General features: G+C 37.7%; 1 protein-coding gene across 1 annotated transcript in view; it reads left to right on the top strand.

The window, feature by feature from the left end:
• Nucleotides 1-1,846: 1,846 nt before the first annotated feature.
• USP18 (ubiquitin specific peptidase 18) overlaps nt 1,847-21,065 on the top strand; it is a gene marked incomplete at its 5' end in the record, with an annotated part of 629,755 nt that continues 610,536 nt past the window's right edge. The window contains 1 exon segment of the mRNA XM_044088477.1: nt 1,847-2,068. Coding sequence (XP_043944412.1) covers nt 1,909-2,068 — 160 coding nt within the window.

The following is a 21,065-nucleotide window of genomic DNA, read 5'->3' as shown; positions in this document are numbered from 1 at the left end:
TGTTTTTGACTAGTGTATTACTGTGTTTTAATTATTTTAAGTTTCATTCATAGTGACTGCCATTGTTATATGTTCTCCTTTTATTACTTTCATCCTCTACCACATTTTCGCTTCCTGCTACTCTTCTTCCAGGCTAATCTTTTAGTTTTTAGCACTATGAATACTTAATTTAATGCATTCCACTCCTGGATTTTCTTAGCTCTATTATTTTTTGTTTCTTTGTTCACAGTAAGACTGATTAGTATTTTTTTTTTTTTTTTTTTATTCTTAACCTATTTTTGTTTGGGTCTGAACTGTGGCCTTTCATTTTTGTTAATAATGCTTTTAATCTCAGGGACGTTTTTGTTGTATTCCACTGTTAGTGCTGTGTTGTACTCTATCATATTGGTCTGGATGCCTTCTCTGATACTAGCCATGCCTTCTTCTCCAGAGGAGTTTAATCCCTAGCAGTGGTTTGTATCTCAGACCCCATTCTTGTAAGTAACAAAAATTGGAACATCATAAGTTCAAACACTTTGTTGACAACCCTTGGCACTGTACCATTATTTGTGTTCAAGACAGCTGTTAATCTAAAGCATATTTTTGAATGAAACATTTACATTACTTATTAGGATAAAAAGGTACTACAAAGTGTGGAACTTTTTAAATTATGCAAATTTATATTAGAAGCCAGACAGCTGACACTTTAACAGGTTAACCAGTAAAATCAATATTATTAAAGGCAACTGTAGAACTACAGGAATGGTGTACATTGCATTTTGTAAGGGCTGTTTCTACGTTGTTAAACCCGAACATACATTAATCAAAAGAATTTACAAACCCCTATATGATGTGAAAAAGAAAAACACCAGTAATGCACTTTACAGACTCCTCCTTACTTGTACCACAGTTTGATATTACAAATTCGGTACATTAGAAAAAATACTGGAGGATCCTGAAGTGGTGATTGGGAAAATATGATTGAAATAAAGGAGCTTAAATGGCAACTGACTTGCAAATAACCATATGGCTTGCTCAGGAAACAAATATTAACATCGATGAAGTACTTTTCTAATGGAAGTAATATCCTTATTAAATTATTTTAGAAGGTGTCCAGTTTAGGGGGTGGTATCCTCTCTCTTTATAACACTGTTCAAGAGGCAAAATGTACAACTTGATAAATCCCATGGCTTATTTTTTTAAGTTGCTTTATAGTTGAACTGGGGAAGAATATTCAAATGGCAGAGAGTGCAAAAAGCAATATTCATTTTCTGGGCATTCTAGATTGATTTCTTGATTATTTATTTGTTAACCATGCAAGTGAACTTTTTGAGCTGGTTTACGTATGTGGAGAATTTAGTGTAACCAATTTAAGAACCATGATTTTGAGAGGTGGAAGGAAATTAGTACCTAGGGAAAAACATGCAGTTACAATTAAAAATGTGGACGACTCCACATGGACACGCACCTGAACCTTGGAGTTGTGCAACAAAGATTTTTCCCTGAGATAACCTGTCATGTTGACATAGCAAAGCATAAAATACATCTTTAGTGAGGCAGGGACAAGTTTCATTAGAGTCTCTGGGATATACTGGGGAGACCCATAAAATACTCGTGGCATGACTGTATTTTGTAATTCACAACACTGCATTATTTGTGATCTCTGTGCTAGGAAGTAGGGAGACAACTATTCCCCTAGAGAGAGAGCAGGAAGCAGAGTTGGATGGTCCTGAAGTGGAATGAAATATTAAGATGTTGACTGTAACCTCTAGTGACTGAAGACTACAAATAATATTTCCCTTGTAGAGGAGCACTTAAAAGAAGCATTTATGACCCTAAATGTAATATTTTGTCTTTTCATTTGCAGAATGTGTAAACACAGCTGTAGGGTAGCCAACCAAAGAAAGTGATTCTAGCAGCAAGCACCAAATGGGTTCTGTTTTGGTACGGACAAATTCTAACCTACAGGAAGAGAGCAGTACTAAGAACCAGTTAAGCAACCACTTGAACATGAACGAGTCTGATGAAAAGACCTGTGGAGACTTTCAAGAAAACACATGGCTGTACAGAAGTGGTAGATTCGGAAATGGTAAACCGATGCTCAGTTAACTTTGCATTTCATTTCGCTTTGTATGTATAATTTATACTGATGAACCTGCTGTTTCTGGGGATGCATGCAGCAACACTAGACAGTTAAAGAACTGGCTTACAACATGGTAACCCATATAAAATAATGAACATACAAGGCAGTAAAGTGAAAAATTGACTGTACTAGATCTCAGGAAGAGCCTAGAAAGAACACAAGTCCTACAGCTATTTCACTGGTAACACCATATTTATTTTTATAGGACATAGTATTAAAATGGCAGCTCCACCCAATGCTTTCCTCATTGGTTAGTGCTCTAGATATGCATATTCATGGCATGTTGCCCAGCTGTGCCTTGATAAATACTTCAACATACAGATTGTGTAATGTGGTCAGAAGTGACTAATTTTGAAAATATATGTACCAAATCTTTGGTGTGTGTTCTTACTTTGTATATTGCTCCTAAGTTTACTGATAGAAGTCTGCTGCAGGAATCCTGTATACTATTGCATGGTATGTACATTATTCCCTTGTGAATATTTAACCTTATTAATGCATTTTTATGCACCCACTGTGATTTTGACCTGGGTTGTGTCCCAAGACTAGCCCACATACCTAGTTGAAATTTTCAATTAATAAAATAAATGGAGTATTAGTTTAGGCTGTTTTTACTTGCCATGCATCCCTCCCAGCTTGCCACACAGCTGTTAGTTTTTGCATTCAGAGGGAGACTTTATATAAAATGGTGATAAAACATTGCATGTCCCATTGGTCCTCCTCCTGAAAAGTGTAAACAGTGTCAGTATTTCAGGTGTTGTAATCACTGAATATTTTTTGTTCCATCCAAAACAACTTGGTCAGTGGGCATTTTCCACATTTTGTAACATGCATTGTACTGTGGCTTAAAAAAAAAAAAAACCCTTAATACAGAGGGTCTTTAGCTGGGAGGAGAGTTTTGGACATCGCAAGGTACCTTGGTAGTAATGCCTTCTATGGATGTTATATAAAGATGATGCAGAATAGATTTGTCATTAAATAGGCATTTCAGACAAATTCGCACAGGTATTTGCTCAGCACTATTTGCCTATAGAAGGGGAAGTCTAGGATACCTGATGCATGTTGCTTTAATGCCCACTTCAAAAATTAATGCACAACCTAGATTTTGGGTTCAGTATTGACTAATAATCCAGCTGGAAAAATGCAGAGCTGAACTGGCAAGATGGCCTGCATCTGTCTAGGACAGGTACCAGTGCCTTAGAAACCAACTTGGCCATTTTATTGGGCCTATTTTGACCTACCCCCATCAAATATAGGTTCATGGATTAAATGATCAGTTTTTGACCTACTAGCTTTCATTAAGCTTGATTCCCTTAACCCTGTTGATACTTTCCTTATTGTGTCTGTATATATATTATTTTTGAAGAAGGTTAGTAACTGACTTGCTGTGATACTTGGATCCATTATATATTGCTTTCTGACCTAATAGATTTCCTCTTTCATATTCTTTTTTTTCTATTACTTTTTATATATTTTTTCTCTTAATATTTAAGTTCTACAGTCTACTTTGGCTCACCCAGTGGTGTACTTCAGGAATAGATTCTCAGATACAAGACTACCAAGATAAAACTTTTTCTGTTACCTTGTAAGGCATTATATAATGCAGCTTCATATTCTTTTGTTTTACTTTTATTATTAAGATTAAATTCACTGATCTAGGGCTAGCATCTTTTATAAGTGCATTCCATAAATAGAATTTCAAGAAGAACAGGGACGGACCCGGTGCATTATAAAACTAGGTAGAGGTTACGTCCAATTAACCTTTTAAAATTTTAGTGTTTCAGAGTGAATGAGATACATTTATTCATAGTGGACCTCCATTTCCACTTTCATTCTGAAAAATATTGTTTGGATTGTGTGCGGGCCAAATAATCCTGGCCAAATTTCAGTAACTATTAATAAGGTGGCAGGTGAAATGCATCAGGCTTGATGCATGGATGAAACTTGGAGAGGCAGTGATAACAATGTTCTTTAGCTGTGCAGAATTACTCTATGCACATTTTCATAAGGCCATAAAGCCAATCTTATACCGGCTGGTACCACTGGTCAGAGTCAAACTCCTCTTCTTGGGATTGTAGCACAGCAAATTTTAATCACATTTGCCCCTGATTTTTTGCTTACAGATGTTTATAGCATACATCTGTCTGTGTTGGGTTAAATTATGGATGCAGAATGCTGTGAAAAATGAAAGTAATGTTTGTGCTTTGTTGTGGTAAAGGATGAAGGAACAGCTTTGTGGTAAAGGATGAAGGAACAGCTTTGTACTTTTTTGGATATCTTGGTTTATAGTTTGCACGCTTGTTGTCTGCTCTTGTTTTATTGCAGTACTTTAAATGTGTGAGTTTTTTGACTGTGTTACTACTTTTTGGACATTTAAAAAAAAAAAAAGGTTTTGGCTAGGACCAGGTAGCAAACATTTGTGTTGCATTCTTTGACTGCAGAATGATTAACTCTGAGTTGACGAAAGAGCAAAGTATAAGCATTTTAGCTAAGATGAGCAGGACAGGGCAATATTTAGTATGTGAGAGCTGCTATTACTCTGACTGGGTTTCTGTGACTGTTTAAGATGTGATGGTTTATAGTTTGTTAAATTGAGATTTCTTGTATTTTACTCTTGTTTCATTGCAGTTTGTTTTTTATTTTTTTCTTGGCTTTTTAAAGAAGTTTTGTTCTAGACCGTTGGCAAAGAACTGTGTTGCATTCTTTGACTGCAAAGTTATTGATTACATTTATCATAATTGTGGGGAGGAGGTGAGAAGTAGCATTTTATGTAAGTTAAACAGAACAGGACAAGATTTTGTGTGGCCCAACAATACTCTGCAACTGCTGATCTGTATTCGTTTATTTATTTATTTTTTTAATTTTCTACCCTACCCTTCTTGTTCCTGTTCTCTTGTACCCCATTGGTTCTTGAGTTGTCCACCCCTTGTGTAAATTAGAAGTTCCTTTCAATCTTGGCTCATCCTCCCATAATGATGAACAGAAGACCATATTTAGAAAGGCCCTCCTCTTCCAGTGATAGAACTTCTCTTACATATGTATTTGAGTCCACGGCAGTATCTTCAGTATTAACTCCATTTTACAGCTTAATTTTGAAGTCTTCATACTGTCATATAATGAAAACGGACAAAGCCTAGCTGTTAAAATAAAATAAATAAAAAAAAAGCTTGTAAACAGTTTTTCTGAAGTTAGCTTTGGGACTTCCCTGCCATCTGTTTCTGGTGAGAGAAGATGGTCACCATAGTTAACTGCTATTATGTTTCACATTTGTAATGGTCATACAGTTTACTGTTTTACTTCTTTACTTATGTTGTACTTGAGTTGGTGAATTGTCTGATATTGTGCTGTCATCTGGTAGTGTACTTTATTTCTGGACTTTTATTGCTCTTGTTGAATGTATTTTCTCATTGTTACCTGACCTTATCACTTGAACTGCTCCCTGCCATTGAATTGTTAACTGCTGTTAAATGGCTTTACTTTTGCACTGTAAGTCATTGTACTGCTTTTGTACTTTTAACTTTGCTATGCCCTGTTTTTTTTTTAATGTTACTAGGTTGTCTGTTTAACTGCCATTCGTTGTCTGTCTTGCTGTTCTGCTAGCACGTTTTGTACATAGTTCTTTTGTCAGACTCAATGTTCTCTCTTATGAAGAGATTTGTAGAACGGGCCATTCCCATCTGCTGCAAGAACAGTAATAAATTCAAAACTATGGCGGTACGGTAGAACACTCATGCAAATTGGTTCTATAGTGGGGGAAAAATAAGCTGAAGCTTTTGACTTTTTTCCTTTTCTTTCAAAATGTCTTCTTTCACACTATAAACGCAACTTAAGTATTAAACAAGACCCATCAGTCATGCATTTAGAATTGCTTCCAGTATGATGGGCAGCCACAAAGCCTGTTTCACCTTGGTTAAGAAACAGAAGTCACATACAGTTCTGCTTCATATGTCTCCCTGGTGTTCCATCACTCTGAACCCAAAACTAAAACTTATATTCTTTGTGATTATAGTTACCTTTAACTTCCCATCTGTCACACACATCCCATCTCACCAACATTTTTCTCCCTGATTGTACCACCTATTTTCAGCCTTTATTAAGCGGCTTCTGCTCTTTCCAGAACTAAAAAAAAAAAAAAGTGCCATGGTTTCAGTGCTGTTCTTGTGTATTCAACAAGACTATGAGGCTGGATGTTTAAGTAGTTTATTACACACAAACATATCAGGATGGTTGACTGAAAAATTAAACGAGCTAACTGACTACTACTACACATGCATGCTTTCACTCTGGCTGCTCACTCAAAATGGCACTCTTGCTTGCATGTGCTCACTGACAGAAATGACTGTTAAAGCTACAACACACACACACACACACACACACACACACACACACACACACACACACACACACACACACACACACACACTGATCTGCATCCACCCTCTTTGTCATTTTCATTGCAGGGCAGAAGAGTCAATCGAATAAGCACGCATATTCTATAGATATATAGAAACAATAGCAATTATGTTCAGGTTGCCGTGTATTTGGGATTAGGTCTTGAGATACGACCTGACCTCATAATGTAATAATTAGAACTACGTTTAGCAACAGGGACAGTCACTGGGGAATGTTTTTGAGGATTTTCTATGCTGATTTCAGGACCTGGAACAGATGATGAAATGTTATCTGGAACAGGAACATTGGAGAAATCACTCTGTTACAAGCAAAATGTTGCAACACTGGCTCAGACACCAGTAGTAACTGTTTTCAGTTCCTCCGGAATTCCATGCCTTGTGACTCAATGGACGATCTCGATTTTTCACATAAATGTTTCACAAATCCTATTTGGTCAAATGCATTTGCTGTCTGCATCCTCACTATATCTTCTTTTAATGGATTCAGAGGCTTACTGGCTTTATCATCGTAGAACTTTTGGGACAAACGCTACTTTAAGAGTTTAGCTTTTACTGTTTTGTTTTTAGCACTTAGAACCAGCAAGTTCTTGCTAATTGGCAGTGTGGTTCTTGTTTGTCTCTACCTTAACCTCTGGGCAGGTGAACGAAGAAGATTGTCGCAAGGTATGTTTCTGAGATTTAGAAAAATATCAGTATTGTCATGTTTAGACTTCTCTCCCACAGCTGTTTTCCCCTTTGAACTGCATGTTAAGCCTGGCTGTTTTATTGTGGGTATTCAGGACTACTGATAAGTCCCACTTTTCAGCAAATCTTTTAAACTGCTGACTTGTAAACTGTGCACCATTGTCGGAAATGACCTTGTGCGGACTACCATGGACAGAAGAATATCTTCAACTTCATAATCAGCTAAATGTTCTTTCTCAATATCTTTTGACATACAAGGCCAAAGTACAAGTAGTATCAGTTTCTGGGTGACCACAATGCAAGATTTTAGTATACTCTTGTTGCAAGGATTTTTGGGACAATCACCTTTGGACCTTTCGTGATGATATCTTCCATCAGAATCTCATCTCTGTAAGGAAAATACTGCTGCACATCTGGTGGTAAACAAGATTGCTTTGATTGCCATCCATGACTGATGGTGTTTGGGCTGCTGGAGAATTGGATCTGAAGTTCTGAGCTCAGCAAGACGTGTGGAAGAAAAATTTCTCACTTCCATGACTTCAGAATCAAGGTGCTCCTTTTCATGCTGTTCACACCCCCCCCCCCCAAAAAAAAAAACACTGATATGGGTAAAATATCATCAAGATAAAGAAGATTGCCTTTTGTGTAAACAAAGTGAAAATTGTACTTCTGCAACTTTGTTAATCTCAGGAGCTGTGTGCATAGGCATTTTTAAAATTGTGACCAAAGGTTGGTTATCTGTCTCAATTTGAATAGGTTGGCCATAAATATAATCATGGAACTTTGAGCATGCAAACACGATTGCCAAGAGCTCTTTCTCTATCTGAGCATACTGCATCTTCATTTGGGTTAAAGTTCTAGACGCATAGACTGGGTCTGCCCTCATGAAGAATGACTGTACCAAGACTAAATTTCAGAGCATCACAAGAAAGTTGCAGGTTTGTGAACATCATAATATCTTAAAGTGGGTGAACTGGCAATTCTCTGTTTCAGGACATCAAATGCTCTTTGGTGGTGGTCTGACCAGGACCAAGTTGCATCTTTGCATGTCATCTCTCTTAGTGGTGCTGAAAAGTCACTTTTATCTGGAGTAAACTTGCCCAAATAGTTGACCATGCCAAGAAAATGTTGTAAGGAAGTTGCATAGTCTGGAGCTGGCATTTCAAGAATTGCAGTTTACTTGGAAGGATCTGGTCTCATAAGCCTGAACTGATAAACAAATAAGCCTGAACTGATAAACAAATGACCCACAAGTAACTTCTAGTAAATTGAACTTGCATTTCTGAGGGTTTACTTCACGAGCACATTCCACAACTTTCCTGAGGTTTCTGTTTTGTTCAACTTCACCATTGTTTCCTACAAGAATATCCTCAACTGTTGTAGCACATGGATAGCAAGAAGAACATTTGCTCTATTGCACGTTAAATGACGTCACTGGCAGAATTTATCCCAAATGACATTCTCAAAAATCTGTACCTTGCAAATGGTGTACTGAAAGTGGTTAGCAAGGAAGATTTATGGTCAAGCAAAATTTGCCAAAATTAACTTTTTGCATCTAAGACAGAAAAAGCAGTGGCATTTGGCATAAGAGCAGCAACTTCTTTGACTGCACATTGGATGATGAGGTTGTTTTAGTGCTTTGTTCAAATCTCTTGAATCAATTGCATATTGTAATATCGTCTGAACTTTTTTTATGAACTGCCACTGTGAAGATTGGGTGAAGACAGATGAAGGCTGCCAGCCTAGCCAGATAGAATTAAAAATTCTGTCATCTGTAAACATTAATGTAAACCACAGGCTTGTTGTCTTAAATGGTAAAAATAGTGTTACATGTGGAACTGCAGAAATGTAACTGTGCACTCTGCTGGCAGAAAGCTGACTAAGTAAAGCATGTTGTGACCCTTTGATCTAAGCACAGTGATGAAATTTCTAAATTAAGACATTCTTTCTATTGTTTTAACCAAGAGTTAAATTGCTAAATTGAACATGCAAATGTATTTTTATTGCTCTGCTTCCTGACCAGCTGTAAGATAACAAAAAGAGATGTTAAGAATGTAAATGTAGTTTTTGTTAGCCTGGGAACCCAGGGAAGCGTGAAGAATGATGTAAAGTGAACCAGGAATGTGATTTTTTAAAAACGGAGAATCTGAGAGCATTAAGCATTTTCGTCTTGACCATCCAACTCATCAGCACTGTCTTGCTCTGTATGTACGTTTATCTTAGACTTGTGTTTTCTCTTAGAAATAGCTAGAAACTAGAAAGATTAGACTGTGTTTTTCTGTGATGTCAGAACTGTACTGCTGAATTATTTTGAGTATTTCTCTGTGATCTCTGAACTCTTTGACTACCACTGTGTAATAAAAAGTATTGTCTTGTTTTTAATTATTTACTGTTAAATATTTTAAACCCTTTTAACTGTAGCTGTTTTTGTAGAGATAATTTAAGCTCTAGAGTACATTGCATGTATATAGTGATCCTGTACGAAGTCACTCTAATAAGCTTTGACTGTTTAATTGTACTACCAATTGGATAGTAATATTGCACTAATAATTGGGCACCCTTTTAAGGGCCTTTGAGTAGCTGATAAATATTAGCTGGGTGGTGGCAGTGATTTCTACTGTATAGTCTGGGTAAAAGGGGCACAGCTGGAGAATCTATGCTAGCCTTCTCCAGGAGTTTCTGTATGGTTGTATAACTCTTATCTTAGTGTATGAGTGGGGTGTCCAGATCCAAATAAAAACATTCTCCAATAACTTAAAATTTTAAGAATTTCGTTTAATAGACACAAATAACATAAACATAACTGCAATGGTTAAGCACTTTCATCTATCTTATAAACTTCATCAGAACACAGAAGTGTATACCATCTTAGTTTAAATACTATTGTAAGCCAATCGGCTCCATAAATTAATCAAGCAATTAGTACCAATCTAGTTTATACATATGATTTAAAGTGCACAGTGCTAAATAAAAAAAGAAAAACAGGAAGGAAATGCATCAAATATTGATGAATGATTTCAAAAGTACACTTATGAAGCAGTGACTGTTGGTATATTTGGTGTATAAAGTATAATATAATGTGGTATAATTTAATTAATATAATGTAATATATTGTAGATACTATATGTACCATCATGGTGGGTCAAATATTTCCCCTACCATTTAAGTTAAACTTGCTCTTTTGCTTCCAGAATGGGCTTTATGGATATACCATCATTTATCCCTGGATGTGCCACTGAATTTAATAAAATTTGCCATCTAGTTTCTCTTTCACACAATTTCTTACTAATATTTCCCCCTCTGGGGTTAACGGTCACTTGTTCCAATATAGCAAATTTAAACTCATCACATCTGGGACTTTTGACCAAATGCCTATACAATGCATTGGTTATATCTTTTTTCCTAATGCGATAAAAATGATCGTAAATCCTGTTCCTTAGACATCCTATCAGTTTTTCCCACTTAGAAACCGGAACATTTTGTACATTTGGCCAGGTGTACCACATGCTGAGTTCGACAATTCCCATACTGAAATTTTAACAAGGTTTGACTAATGTCTTCTAATTTTAACGTAGCTAGTTCCATAATAGCGTGGCACTGATTGCAATTCCCACATTTGTAAGTACCCCCCTCCCTATTGTTATTACTTGTATTGTTTACCTTCATCTCAAATTTGCTTTTAAGATTGAACCCTGTCTTGTAGACAAATGCAGGGTACTCCCCCAATAATTTATAGATGTTTTCATCTGATTTCATAATATTCCAATTACTTCCAATTACACTACAGAGATCATTACTATAAGTCCCATATTGTAATATGCATGCCCATTGGAACTGATTCTGATTCCTGGGACATCATAGATATTATTTTGTATATTCTCAATTCCTTTCCCTAACAGGGGTTTATATATTTTACCCCATTCCTTTTTTACATATTTGATATTAGTCTCTCTAAGATGGGGTATCCCCTATTCTTAAACATACTTCCAATGAAATCAAGTTCTTTGACCATATCACTATAAACGGAGGTCATTCTTGCTGCCCTAATACATTGTCCCTTAATACTGGCCTTTTCACTTATAAGGGTGACGGCTAGAATATTCGAGGTATGTGTTACTAAAGGTACTTTTTCTATGTATTTTAGAACCGAAATGGTCATCTTCCTTGTATACAAATGTCTAGGTAAGAAATACCTTTTCTATCACTTTTATAAGTGAATTTCGTATAATCATTAGATCTATTTAAATATTCAAAAAAACGACTCCAGTTCTTGCATAGAAACATTCCATAAGAAAAAATGTCGTCCAAAAATCTGACTTAACAATTAATTGACCTGTACCATTCACTTTGAAACCCACATTCCAATTCCCAGTTTAATAAAACTAAATTTGCAAAAATGGGCGTGCAAGCCACACTCATTGCAGCACCATTACATTCTCTATAATCTCCTTCATAGAATATATAATTATGTTTAAGTACAATATCCATGAATTCCAAGATTAAAAGTACCTTATCCCATGTAAAATCAGCATATTTTTGTATACTGTCCTTAAATCTTCTAAGACCATCTTCCTCAGGGATGCAAGAATACAGGTCAATTACATCTATTGTAACGAAAATCACTTTTTTACATTTATCAGGAGTTAACCTCTATACCCATCTCCTCTTGAAAAATGTGTCCCTCTGCTTAAATGTCCCATCGGAACCTACATTATGATTCTCCAATCTATAGGCCTGATGTTTTTCATAATGGTTCATATCCCTTTTTAATTTTTTACATTTTCTGTCAAATTGTTTTGACAGTTCTTATCCACCCACTCGTACTGTTTGTGAAAAAAACTTTCCCATTCAGTAAACAATACATTTTGAGTAATGGTCTCATTTAAATACTCAGTTTCAGCTGTCAATTCACATACTTTTTTATCATTACATTTAATTATAAATTCAATAAAACTGAAACCAAAAGTCATATAGCTTGTTACATTCTTGGATGTTACTTTCATCCAAGTCAACTCCCATGGGCTGTTTACAAAATCTAAGGCCCATGGGTACAATTCTTAAATCAAGACACCTTTTTAAATACATATCAGCTGCAAGCTTTTGACTAAACCTAACTTCTTACCAAAGTCATATATGAGATCCTTTAAAGTCTTGTTATCCTCATTTACTTTGGTAGAATAGGTTTCAGTCTTAGATTTGTACCTATAATTGTCAAAGTCAAAAGGAGTCCAAACCATGCCATTTATGACTCTTCCTTCATTGCAACCATTAGATATTTTTGAGTTAACAGTACCTGTTTGCGCATCCTGTCCAAGCACAGAATGTTTTTTTAGGGACTGTCCGCTTCGGTTTGGCCCCAGAAATATTATACTCTTCCTCCTATCCTTGGTCTTCCCTTTGTCCAACACCAGCATTGAACCAAAGGCCAGCAACTCCAATGGATTCATCTGTACATCTCCATCTCACTGTCCGTTGGGTATACTGTTCAAACCTTTATTTCTGCTACATAAGCTACTCCTGTACACCATCCGTTCAGGCTGGCTGATGAGTTCTGTCAGCCGTGTCAGCTCTCCTTTAATAATTGCCATCTCGGACTGCATCTTTTGAATCTCGTCCCTCCTTCCGGGCGAGAAAATAGATGGCAATTCATCTAATGAATCCATCACCGCTATCGGCAACAAATAAAACAGAATGCAGTTCTGTGGTAGCAACCAAGTAAATAAAAACACCCAAATCCGCTGAGTGGGTTGTCCGGATCCAAATAAAAACGTTCTCCAATAACTTAATAGACACAAATAACATAAAAATAACTGCAATGGTTAAGCACTTTCATCTATCTTTATAGACTTCATCAGAACACAGAAGTGTATACCATCTTAGTTTAAATACTACTGTAAGCCAATCAGCTCCATAAATTAATCAAGCAATTAGTACCAATCTAGTTTATACATATGATTTAAAGTGCACAGTGCTAAAGAAAAACAGGAAGGAAACCCATCGAATATTGATGAATGATTTCAAAAGTACACTTTTATGAAGCAGTGACTGTTGGTATATTTGTTGTATAAAGTATAATATAATGTATAATTTAATATAATGTAATATATTGTATATACTATATGTACCATCATGGTGGGTCAAATATTTCCCCTACCATTTAAGTTAAACTCTCTCTTTTGCTTCCAGAATGGGCTTTATGGATATACCATCATTTATCCCTGGATGTGCCATTGAATTTAATAAAATTTGCCATCTAGTTTCTCTTTCACATAATTTCTTACTAATATTTCCCTCTCTGGGGTTAACAGTCACTTGTTCCAATATAGCAAATTTAAACTCCTCACATCCGGGACTTTTGACCAAATGTCTATACAATGCATTGGTTATATCTTTTTTCCTAATGCAATACAAATGATCGTAAATCCTGTTCCTTAGACATCTATCAGTTTTTCCCACTTAGAAACAGGAACATTATGTACATTTGGCCAGGTATGAGTTCGACAATTCCCATACTGAAATTTTAACAAGATTTGACTGTCTTCTAATTTTAACGTAGCTTCTTCCATAATAGTGTGACACTGATTGCAATTCCCACATTTGTGAGTACCCACCCTCCCTATTTTTATTACTTGTATTGTTTACCTTCATCTCATATTTGCTTTTAAGATTGAACCCTGTCTTGTAGACAAAAGCAGGGTACTCCCCCAATAATTAATAGACGTTTTCATCTGATTTCGTAATATTCCAATTACACTATGGATATCATTACAATAAGTCCCGTATTGCAATATGCATGCCCGTTGGAACTGATTCTGATTCCCTGGGACATCATGGATATTATTTTGTATATTCTCAATTCCTTTCCATAACGGGTTTATATTTTTTACCCCATTCATTTTTTTACATATTTGATAGTAGTCTCTAAGATTCATGGGGTATCCCCTATTCTTAAACATACTTCCAATGAAATAAAGTTCTTTGACCATATCACTATAAACTGAGGTCATTCTTGATGGCAAATTTTATTAAATTCAACGGCACATCCAGGGATAAATGATGGTATATACATAAAGCCCATTCTGGAAGCAAAAGGGTGAGTTTAACTTAAATGGTAGGGGACATATTTGACCCACCATGATGGCACATATAGTATATACAATATATTACATTATATTAATTAAATTAAACCACATTATATTATACTTTATACAACAAATATGCCAACAGTCACTACTTCATAAGTGTACTTTTGAAATCATTCATCAATATTTGATGCATTTCCTTCCTGTTTTTCTTTTTTGTTTTTCTTTTTATTTAGCACTGTGCACTTTAAATCATATGTATAAACTAGATTGGTACTAATTGCTTGATTAATTTATGGAGCCTATTGGCTTATAATAGTATTTAAACTAAGATGGTATACACTTCTGTGTTCTGATGAAGTCTATAAGATAGATGAAAGCACTTAACCATTGCAGTTATTTTTATGTTTGTGTCTATTAAACGGACTTCTTAAAATTTTAAGTTATTGGAGAATGTTTTTATTTGGTTCCGGACACCCCACTCAGCAGATTTGGGTGTTTTTATTTACTTGGTTGCTACCGCAGAACTGTATTCTGTCTTATCTTAGTGTGTGTGTGGTATGTGTGTCTGCTACTTGGGCAGGGACACGAAGCACTGGTTGGACAGAGAGGGTGCTGGAGGTTTTAGCTTGCCGAGGTCTGGACCCTATAGCTATGCCAATGGGGAATCTTATTGGGGACCTGGAGAGCAAGGGAGCGACCATCCCCGGACTGACTGTGATCTCTTTGGGATCTTAAGGGAAATTGCACTTTACTTTGTGTATTTGTTATCCTTTCCTCCTATATGAGATGCCCCTCACTGGTGTTAGTGGTAAGGATTGAGGCTCCTTGATTGCTGGACCAGGGCATGAGCATCACTGCCACCATGGAGGATACCCATTCAGTTGGTTCTTCTACTGGACAAATTACTCCTAGATGCACCATTCTGTCTAGCTCAGCTTTGACTCTGCCTTGCAGGGCTATTGGAACTTTCTATGCTGGTCTGATAACTGGGCTTGCGTCATGGTCTAACTTCATGGAGTACACATCTAGGGGTTTGCCTAACTAAGATCAGCATAGTCAGAAAAAATAGTTTGTGCAAAATTGTTGTGGTTGCAGATATTTACATGGTGGACTTCTGCATTAAATGAAAGCAGTCCCATTTTCCAACTGCCTTTGAGGCCTAACAATGACTCCACATGCCTCTCGACTATGTAAAATTGCAAGTCATAGCCATTCCTGGCAGAGTAACATGAAAGTACTACAGAGCTTTTGGTTTGAATTTCTTCACCATAAGCAACAAGCTTCTCACAAGCTCTTACTTTGGCAAACCCTTCTGCTGACATAACATTGCACAATAAACTTTGAGCTCTACAGGTTTCTTAAGCAGAACAGTACAAAATAGTTCATTCTTTGCCTACACACTACTACATTGACGTTTCATCAAGCACTAACACACCAACACAAAAAGTAGGGTCACAGCTTTCGAATTGATCTACTTGCCTCTTTGAATGCTCTCTTTTATATGAAAGAATGTGCACCTTTTTGATTTACAGAACCTTTTGAAATGGAAATGATTCCACTTGTTACATGTGTGGCACTGCTGACCAAAAGCTAAGCACTTTTCTTGTTTGGGCTCATGGCTACCTGCATAGTTATGACAGCTGCCTATGAGACTTGCCACGTGTTTTGCTGTCTCACCCCTCTGCATCACTGAGCATGCTGTTGATTTTACTGTAGCTGCCCTGGAATTTGCTAGAAATGCTTGAGGTTTCACTGAAGACATCCTGGGTTTTGCTAGGGAGGCCCAGGATGTGGTCCTGCTGTTAGACCTGTATCTTTTAACCTTGTGCTGCATACTAATAACATTGGCACAGGAAGGCACTGAAAGTGTTCTTTTCTCATTTGTAAGCATATTTGTGTGCTTTTCTGTGAGCTCATATATCTGACAAATCTCTATGGTCTTATTGAAAGCTAAATCACTGTCTTGGAGCAAAATCTTTCTCACTGCATCATCTTTAATACCACAATCAAACCTGTCCTTTATCAACTCCTCTCTTAAATCATCATATTTCACTCTTGCTTTATTTCTCAAGACAGTTTTATATATGCTGCAAGTTTCAACAGGCTTTCGATCTCTCATGTAAAATATATGCATTTCCATTGTAATATTCGTTTGGAGCTTACACATCTCTAAATTTAACGTTTTAAACACTCAGGGTCTTCCCAAGTTTTAGCTGGTATCACAATATGGCAGTCTTCCCCCTCCCCTGCATACACAGCTGGGGCATACACAAATGAACGCTCCCTTTCAATGGCTTTTGAACCAGCATAAATTAAGCAGAATAAATGCCTTTATACATGTGTCTTTGTCGGAAAAAGCAGCCTGAATGAGGATATTGCACTGTTGCTCACTCTGCAGTTTTCAGCAACCTTATCAGATACAAGTGGAGCAGGTCTGAGAAATCCCTCTGCCATGCCCACAAATTGTTTTAGAAACGGTACAGACCTGGCCGTTGAAATTGTATTCAAACACACACCAGGTACTCAAATTCCAGCTGCACCACAGTCTATTTGAAATGACTGTACCTTGCAGAATAACTGTAATGTAATACCCTACAAACATGCTAACACTTTGCACTCCTTGGATATCTCAAATAGTTCTAGTTAATATGAAAAAGAAGCACATAGGGAGAAAATATGGTAGTTTTCTCTTTTTCATACATGTAATGCAATTCAGAAGTTGTTTCTAGCGCTTTTGTAAGCATTGAATATTTTTATTATATCATAATTTTGAACATTTTGTTTAATTAAAAAGTTGTTTTGAACATTTTAAATGCTTTATTTTATATTCGTGGAGTAAAAAAATAATTTAGGATTGGTCATACTGACCTGTTTACAAGTTTGAGCTTCGAATGATGCACTTTTTTTGTATATTCCTCCAACTGTAACTGCGAGCCTCATGGTCTTAAAAGTTTTGCTTTGGATCCCTTTCTGGCACCACGTCATTTTAGACATCCCACTTCTGACACCATGTCGCTCGTTTTGTGCACTTAATAAGATGATGAGGCTAGGTGTTCATTTATAGGTTCATAGGTAGGTACTAGGCTGTCTGCCCTAGGGCCTGTACAAGCTTAGCCAAAAAGGTACCCTGGCTTTCGCCACCCAAAAAAATTATTTTCCTGTGCCCCTGTCGAGCAAAGCCACAGAGGTGATCCCCGAAGTGAATTTCCAATTTCCCATCCAATCAAGATTTTTCTTGGAAGAGTGCTAATGAGGAGTTTTGTTTGATATAGATAGGTAGTTTGTTCCATAGTATGGGAAGGTTCTGGGACAGGAATCTATCCCTCTAGCATGTTCTATTTATTGTGGTGACGAGGTTTAGATCCCTAGAGTGTGTAGTTCGGAGGGATTGGGATTTCTTTAAGTGGAGCATGTCCAACAGCTCTGGGTTTGACATAGCTTTGTATGCTAGGCCGAGATTGCCTCTAAGTAGGCGATATGCGACGGAGTAAAGCTGGAGTTTTTTGAGACTGTCTGCGTAGGGCATCTATTTGAGGCTGGTAATCCTCTTTGTGAGGAATTTCTATGACCTTTCCAGTTGTTGATGTCTTGTGAGGTACATACCAAAAGGTGCATTGTATTCTATAATGGGTGTAATGAGCGTTGAGTAGAGGGGAACATTTACCTCTTTTTTTTCTCCTGGATGAGAAACTTTTTCTGATGAGGTGTCACGTAGAAAGATTTCCTGACTACTGTGGTGATGTGATTATCAAAGGATAGACTGCTGTCCACCTGTGTCCCAAGGTCTTTTATTACACTTTCAGTGTTAAGTAGACTACTGCGTATGTGGTAGCTCATGGGTACAGAGTTTTTACCAAAGGGGATGACAGTGCACTTTTTGACATTGAGCTTGAGGCCATGGCTTTGACACCAGACTTCTGTTTCAGTGAGGCCCTTTTGTAGGATGTCCATGTTGTTAGGAGTTTCAATTATGGCTCCTATGCAGTCATCTGTGAACTTCGTTAGCCAAAGACCTTCTCTGTTAACTTGTACTTCAGAAAAGTAGATACCAAATAGGAGAGGACCCAGGACTGATCCCTGTGGTACTCCACTTGTCACTGGTCTGAAGTCGGATTTGGAGTCTGCTACTTTCAGTGTGAGTTCTGTCAGTGAGCCAGTTGGCAACCCATCTTGTGACATAGGGATTTATACCTAGTTTAGTGAGTTTATCTATAATTCCAGAGTGGGGGATGGTGTCAAAAGCCTTGGCGAGATCTAGATAGGCTGTGTGAACCACCTTACCCTCGTCTACTGCTTTGGTGACTGCTTCAAAGAAGTCAGTCAGGTTTAGGAGAAATGCTCTGCCTTTTACAAACCCGAACTGGGTGGGGTCCAGAGTTTGGAGAGTACCAATGTCTTTGTTTAGAAGTTCCATGATGATGCTTTCCATGGCCTTGCAGACCAGGCTTGTTAGGCTAATGGGGCAGTAGTTCCAGGTGGCTCCCCCTTTGTGGAGTGGGATAACAGTGTGTGCCATTCAGTGGGCAAAAAGCCTGAGGTGAGGCTATTACTGAACATGGTGCTTAGGTGGGGTGCCAGTTCATTCTGTAGTTCATGTAGAATGCAGCCTGGGATTATGTCAGATCCCATGGATGCTGTGTTCTTGGCTTTGGAGAGTTGTGGTTTTTACCTGTGCAGCTGTAATTACAGGAATTTTGCATTCCTCCAGTATAGAGATGGGCCCTTTATAGGGGGAGGGGGTAAAGTTGGCACTGAACCTATCTGCCAGGATGTTGGCAATATCAGTTGGGTCTGTATATTTAGTGCCATTGTGCTGTAACTCAGAGCAGATCTGAGTGTTGCCATTGAGATTCTTGACATAGCTATAGAATGCTTTGTGGTTGTCTTTAGAATCAGTGGCGATTTTGTTTTCATAACTAGCTTTGGAGGATTTTATGAGGATCTCAGCTTTTTACTGAGGCTGACCAGGGAGTCCTTCCAGTCGTGGAATTTTATTTTATTTATTTATTTTTTGCAACAGTTTCTTTTTTTCTGTTGTAGAGTTTGTTTAGGGCAGGAGACCACCAGATTGGCTTCCTTTTTTTGGAGGATAGCATCTTGGTTCTGTTAGGCATAGCACGATCCATGCACTGGTGTAAGTGCTTATAAAGTGCATTTGTGTAGGATTCAGCAGTCGTACCTCTGTTGTCCGTCTGTATGGGTGACATGAAGTTTCCACTTTTGTCTTAAGTGTGAAGTTGGCTTTGGGGCAATTTTTTACAGTTGTTTCCATAATGGGGGGTGGGATGTGGATGTCTAGGCTGATTACCTTATGATCGGATATGACCAACCGAGGAATTGACCTGTGGTGTGGAACACTGGTCACCCATGTTGGTAATGACTGGGTCTAGGATATTGCTGCCCCCTGGTGGGAGTTGGATAAGTTGATCCAAGGCGTTGGAATTTATGAATTCCAGAAAACGTTGAGCAAAAGAGATGGTACATGAGTAGTTTTCCCAGTTAATGGTGGGGTAGTTAAATTCACCCATTATTAGGGTGTTGGGTTGTACCCTAATATTTTCCAGTGCATCAAGAAATGAGGAGTGGGAATCCTGGGGCATGGTGAGGGATCTGTAGCAAGTTACAGTTTGGATTGCGGTCTTACCCAGAGCTAGTTGCACTTGGATAATCTTGGATGCATTATGCTGAGCAACTAGCCTGAAGGTGTGGATATTCTTTAATGAATATGGACACACCTCCACCTTTAGTGTTTTGGTCCAGGTTAGGTGGCCAAAAGGTATGGTATGAATTATAGCCTGGTAATACAGGGGTACTCTCTGGAGCCTTGAACCAGGTCTCTGTCACTGCACAGATGTTTATGTTCTCCATTTTAAGGAGTGCCTCGATTGAATGCATTTTGAGGTTTAGACTTCTGGCATTGAGTAGCATTACCCTCAGAGTTTACTTAGTTTAATGTTTCAGTCGTCCATCCACACACACATACTGAAACATTTAAACTAAGTAAATGACTGACTACTACACACGGGCATTCTTTCGCTCTGACTGCTTACTCAAAGTGGCACTCTTGCTTGCATCTGCTCAGTACTTGTATGCAAGTGCTCACTTACTGAAAATGGCTCTTAAAGGTACAACACACACACTCTGATCTACAGTTTCCAACTTTGTTCCAGACTGCCTGTTTGCAATTATCAAACCTGGAACTTGAAGAATAACCATGGTTATCAACTCACAAAGGTAGGCCTGTAATAGAACCCAGAAACTGTTGGTCTATCAGTGTCACTAGCCCTGTCTCTAAAGCTATGGGGTGTAGATTCATTGGTGTTTGTTAGGCTAATGATCACAATGGCCTTTTTAAGCCTAGCCATGCATACCATATCTCTGACTGTTCTGGTACCCCTGAAAAGTGTAAGCAGGGACTTGGAAGATTAACCATTTACAGGATGCCTTTGTCCATTAGGGACATTGGTGCCAAAATAGAGATTAATTTTCTATTCTCCTTCCAGTTGTGCAAGTTGCACTTGAATTGGGTTAGAGAGGAACTCTGCTTCACCTGAATGGGGAGCCTGTTCCAGAGTTGATGTCTCTGGAATACTTGCTTGTCCTTCCAGCCGGTCCTTTGTATGCATCACCAGCAAGCTTTGCCTTTAGAATGGGTAATTCTGGTGTTTGTATTGCTGATATACGGAAGGTCATCAGGGTGGGTCTGACAATGCCTTGTATGCCAGGCATAGATCTCTTAACAGCCTGTAGGGATAGGGACTT

This window comes from Protopterus annectens, chromosome 11.part0 (assembly GCF_019279795.1).
Source record: "Protopterus annectens isolate FY-2018-M chromosome 11.part0, PAN1.0, whole genome shotgun sequence".
NCBI lineage: Eukaryota > Metazoa > Chordata > Ceratodontiformes > Protopteridae > Protopterus > Protopterus annectens.
Note: the sequence above shows the minus strand (reverse complement) of the source record. Positions and strands in the feature narration are given on the sequence as shown.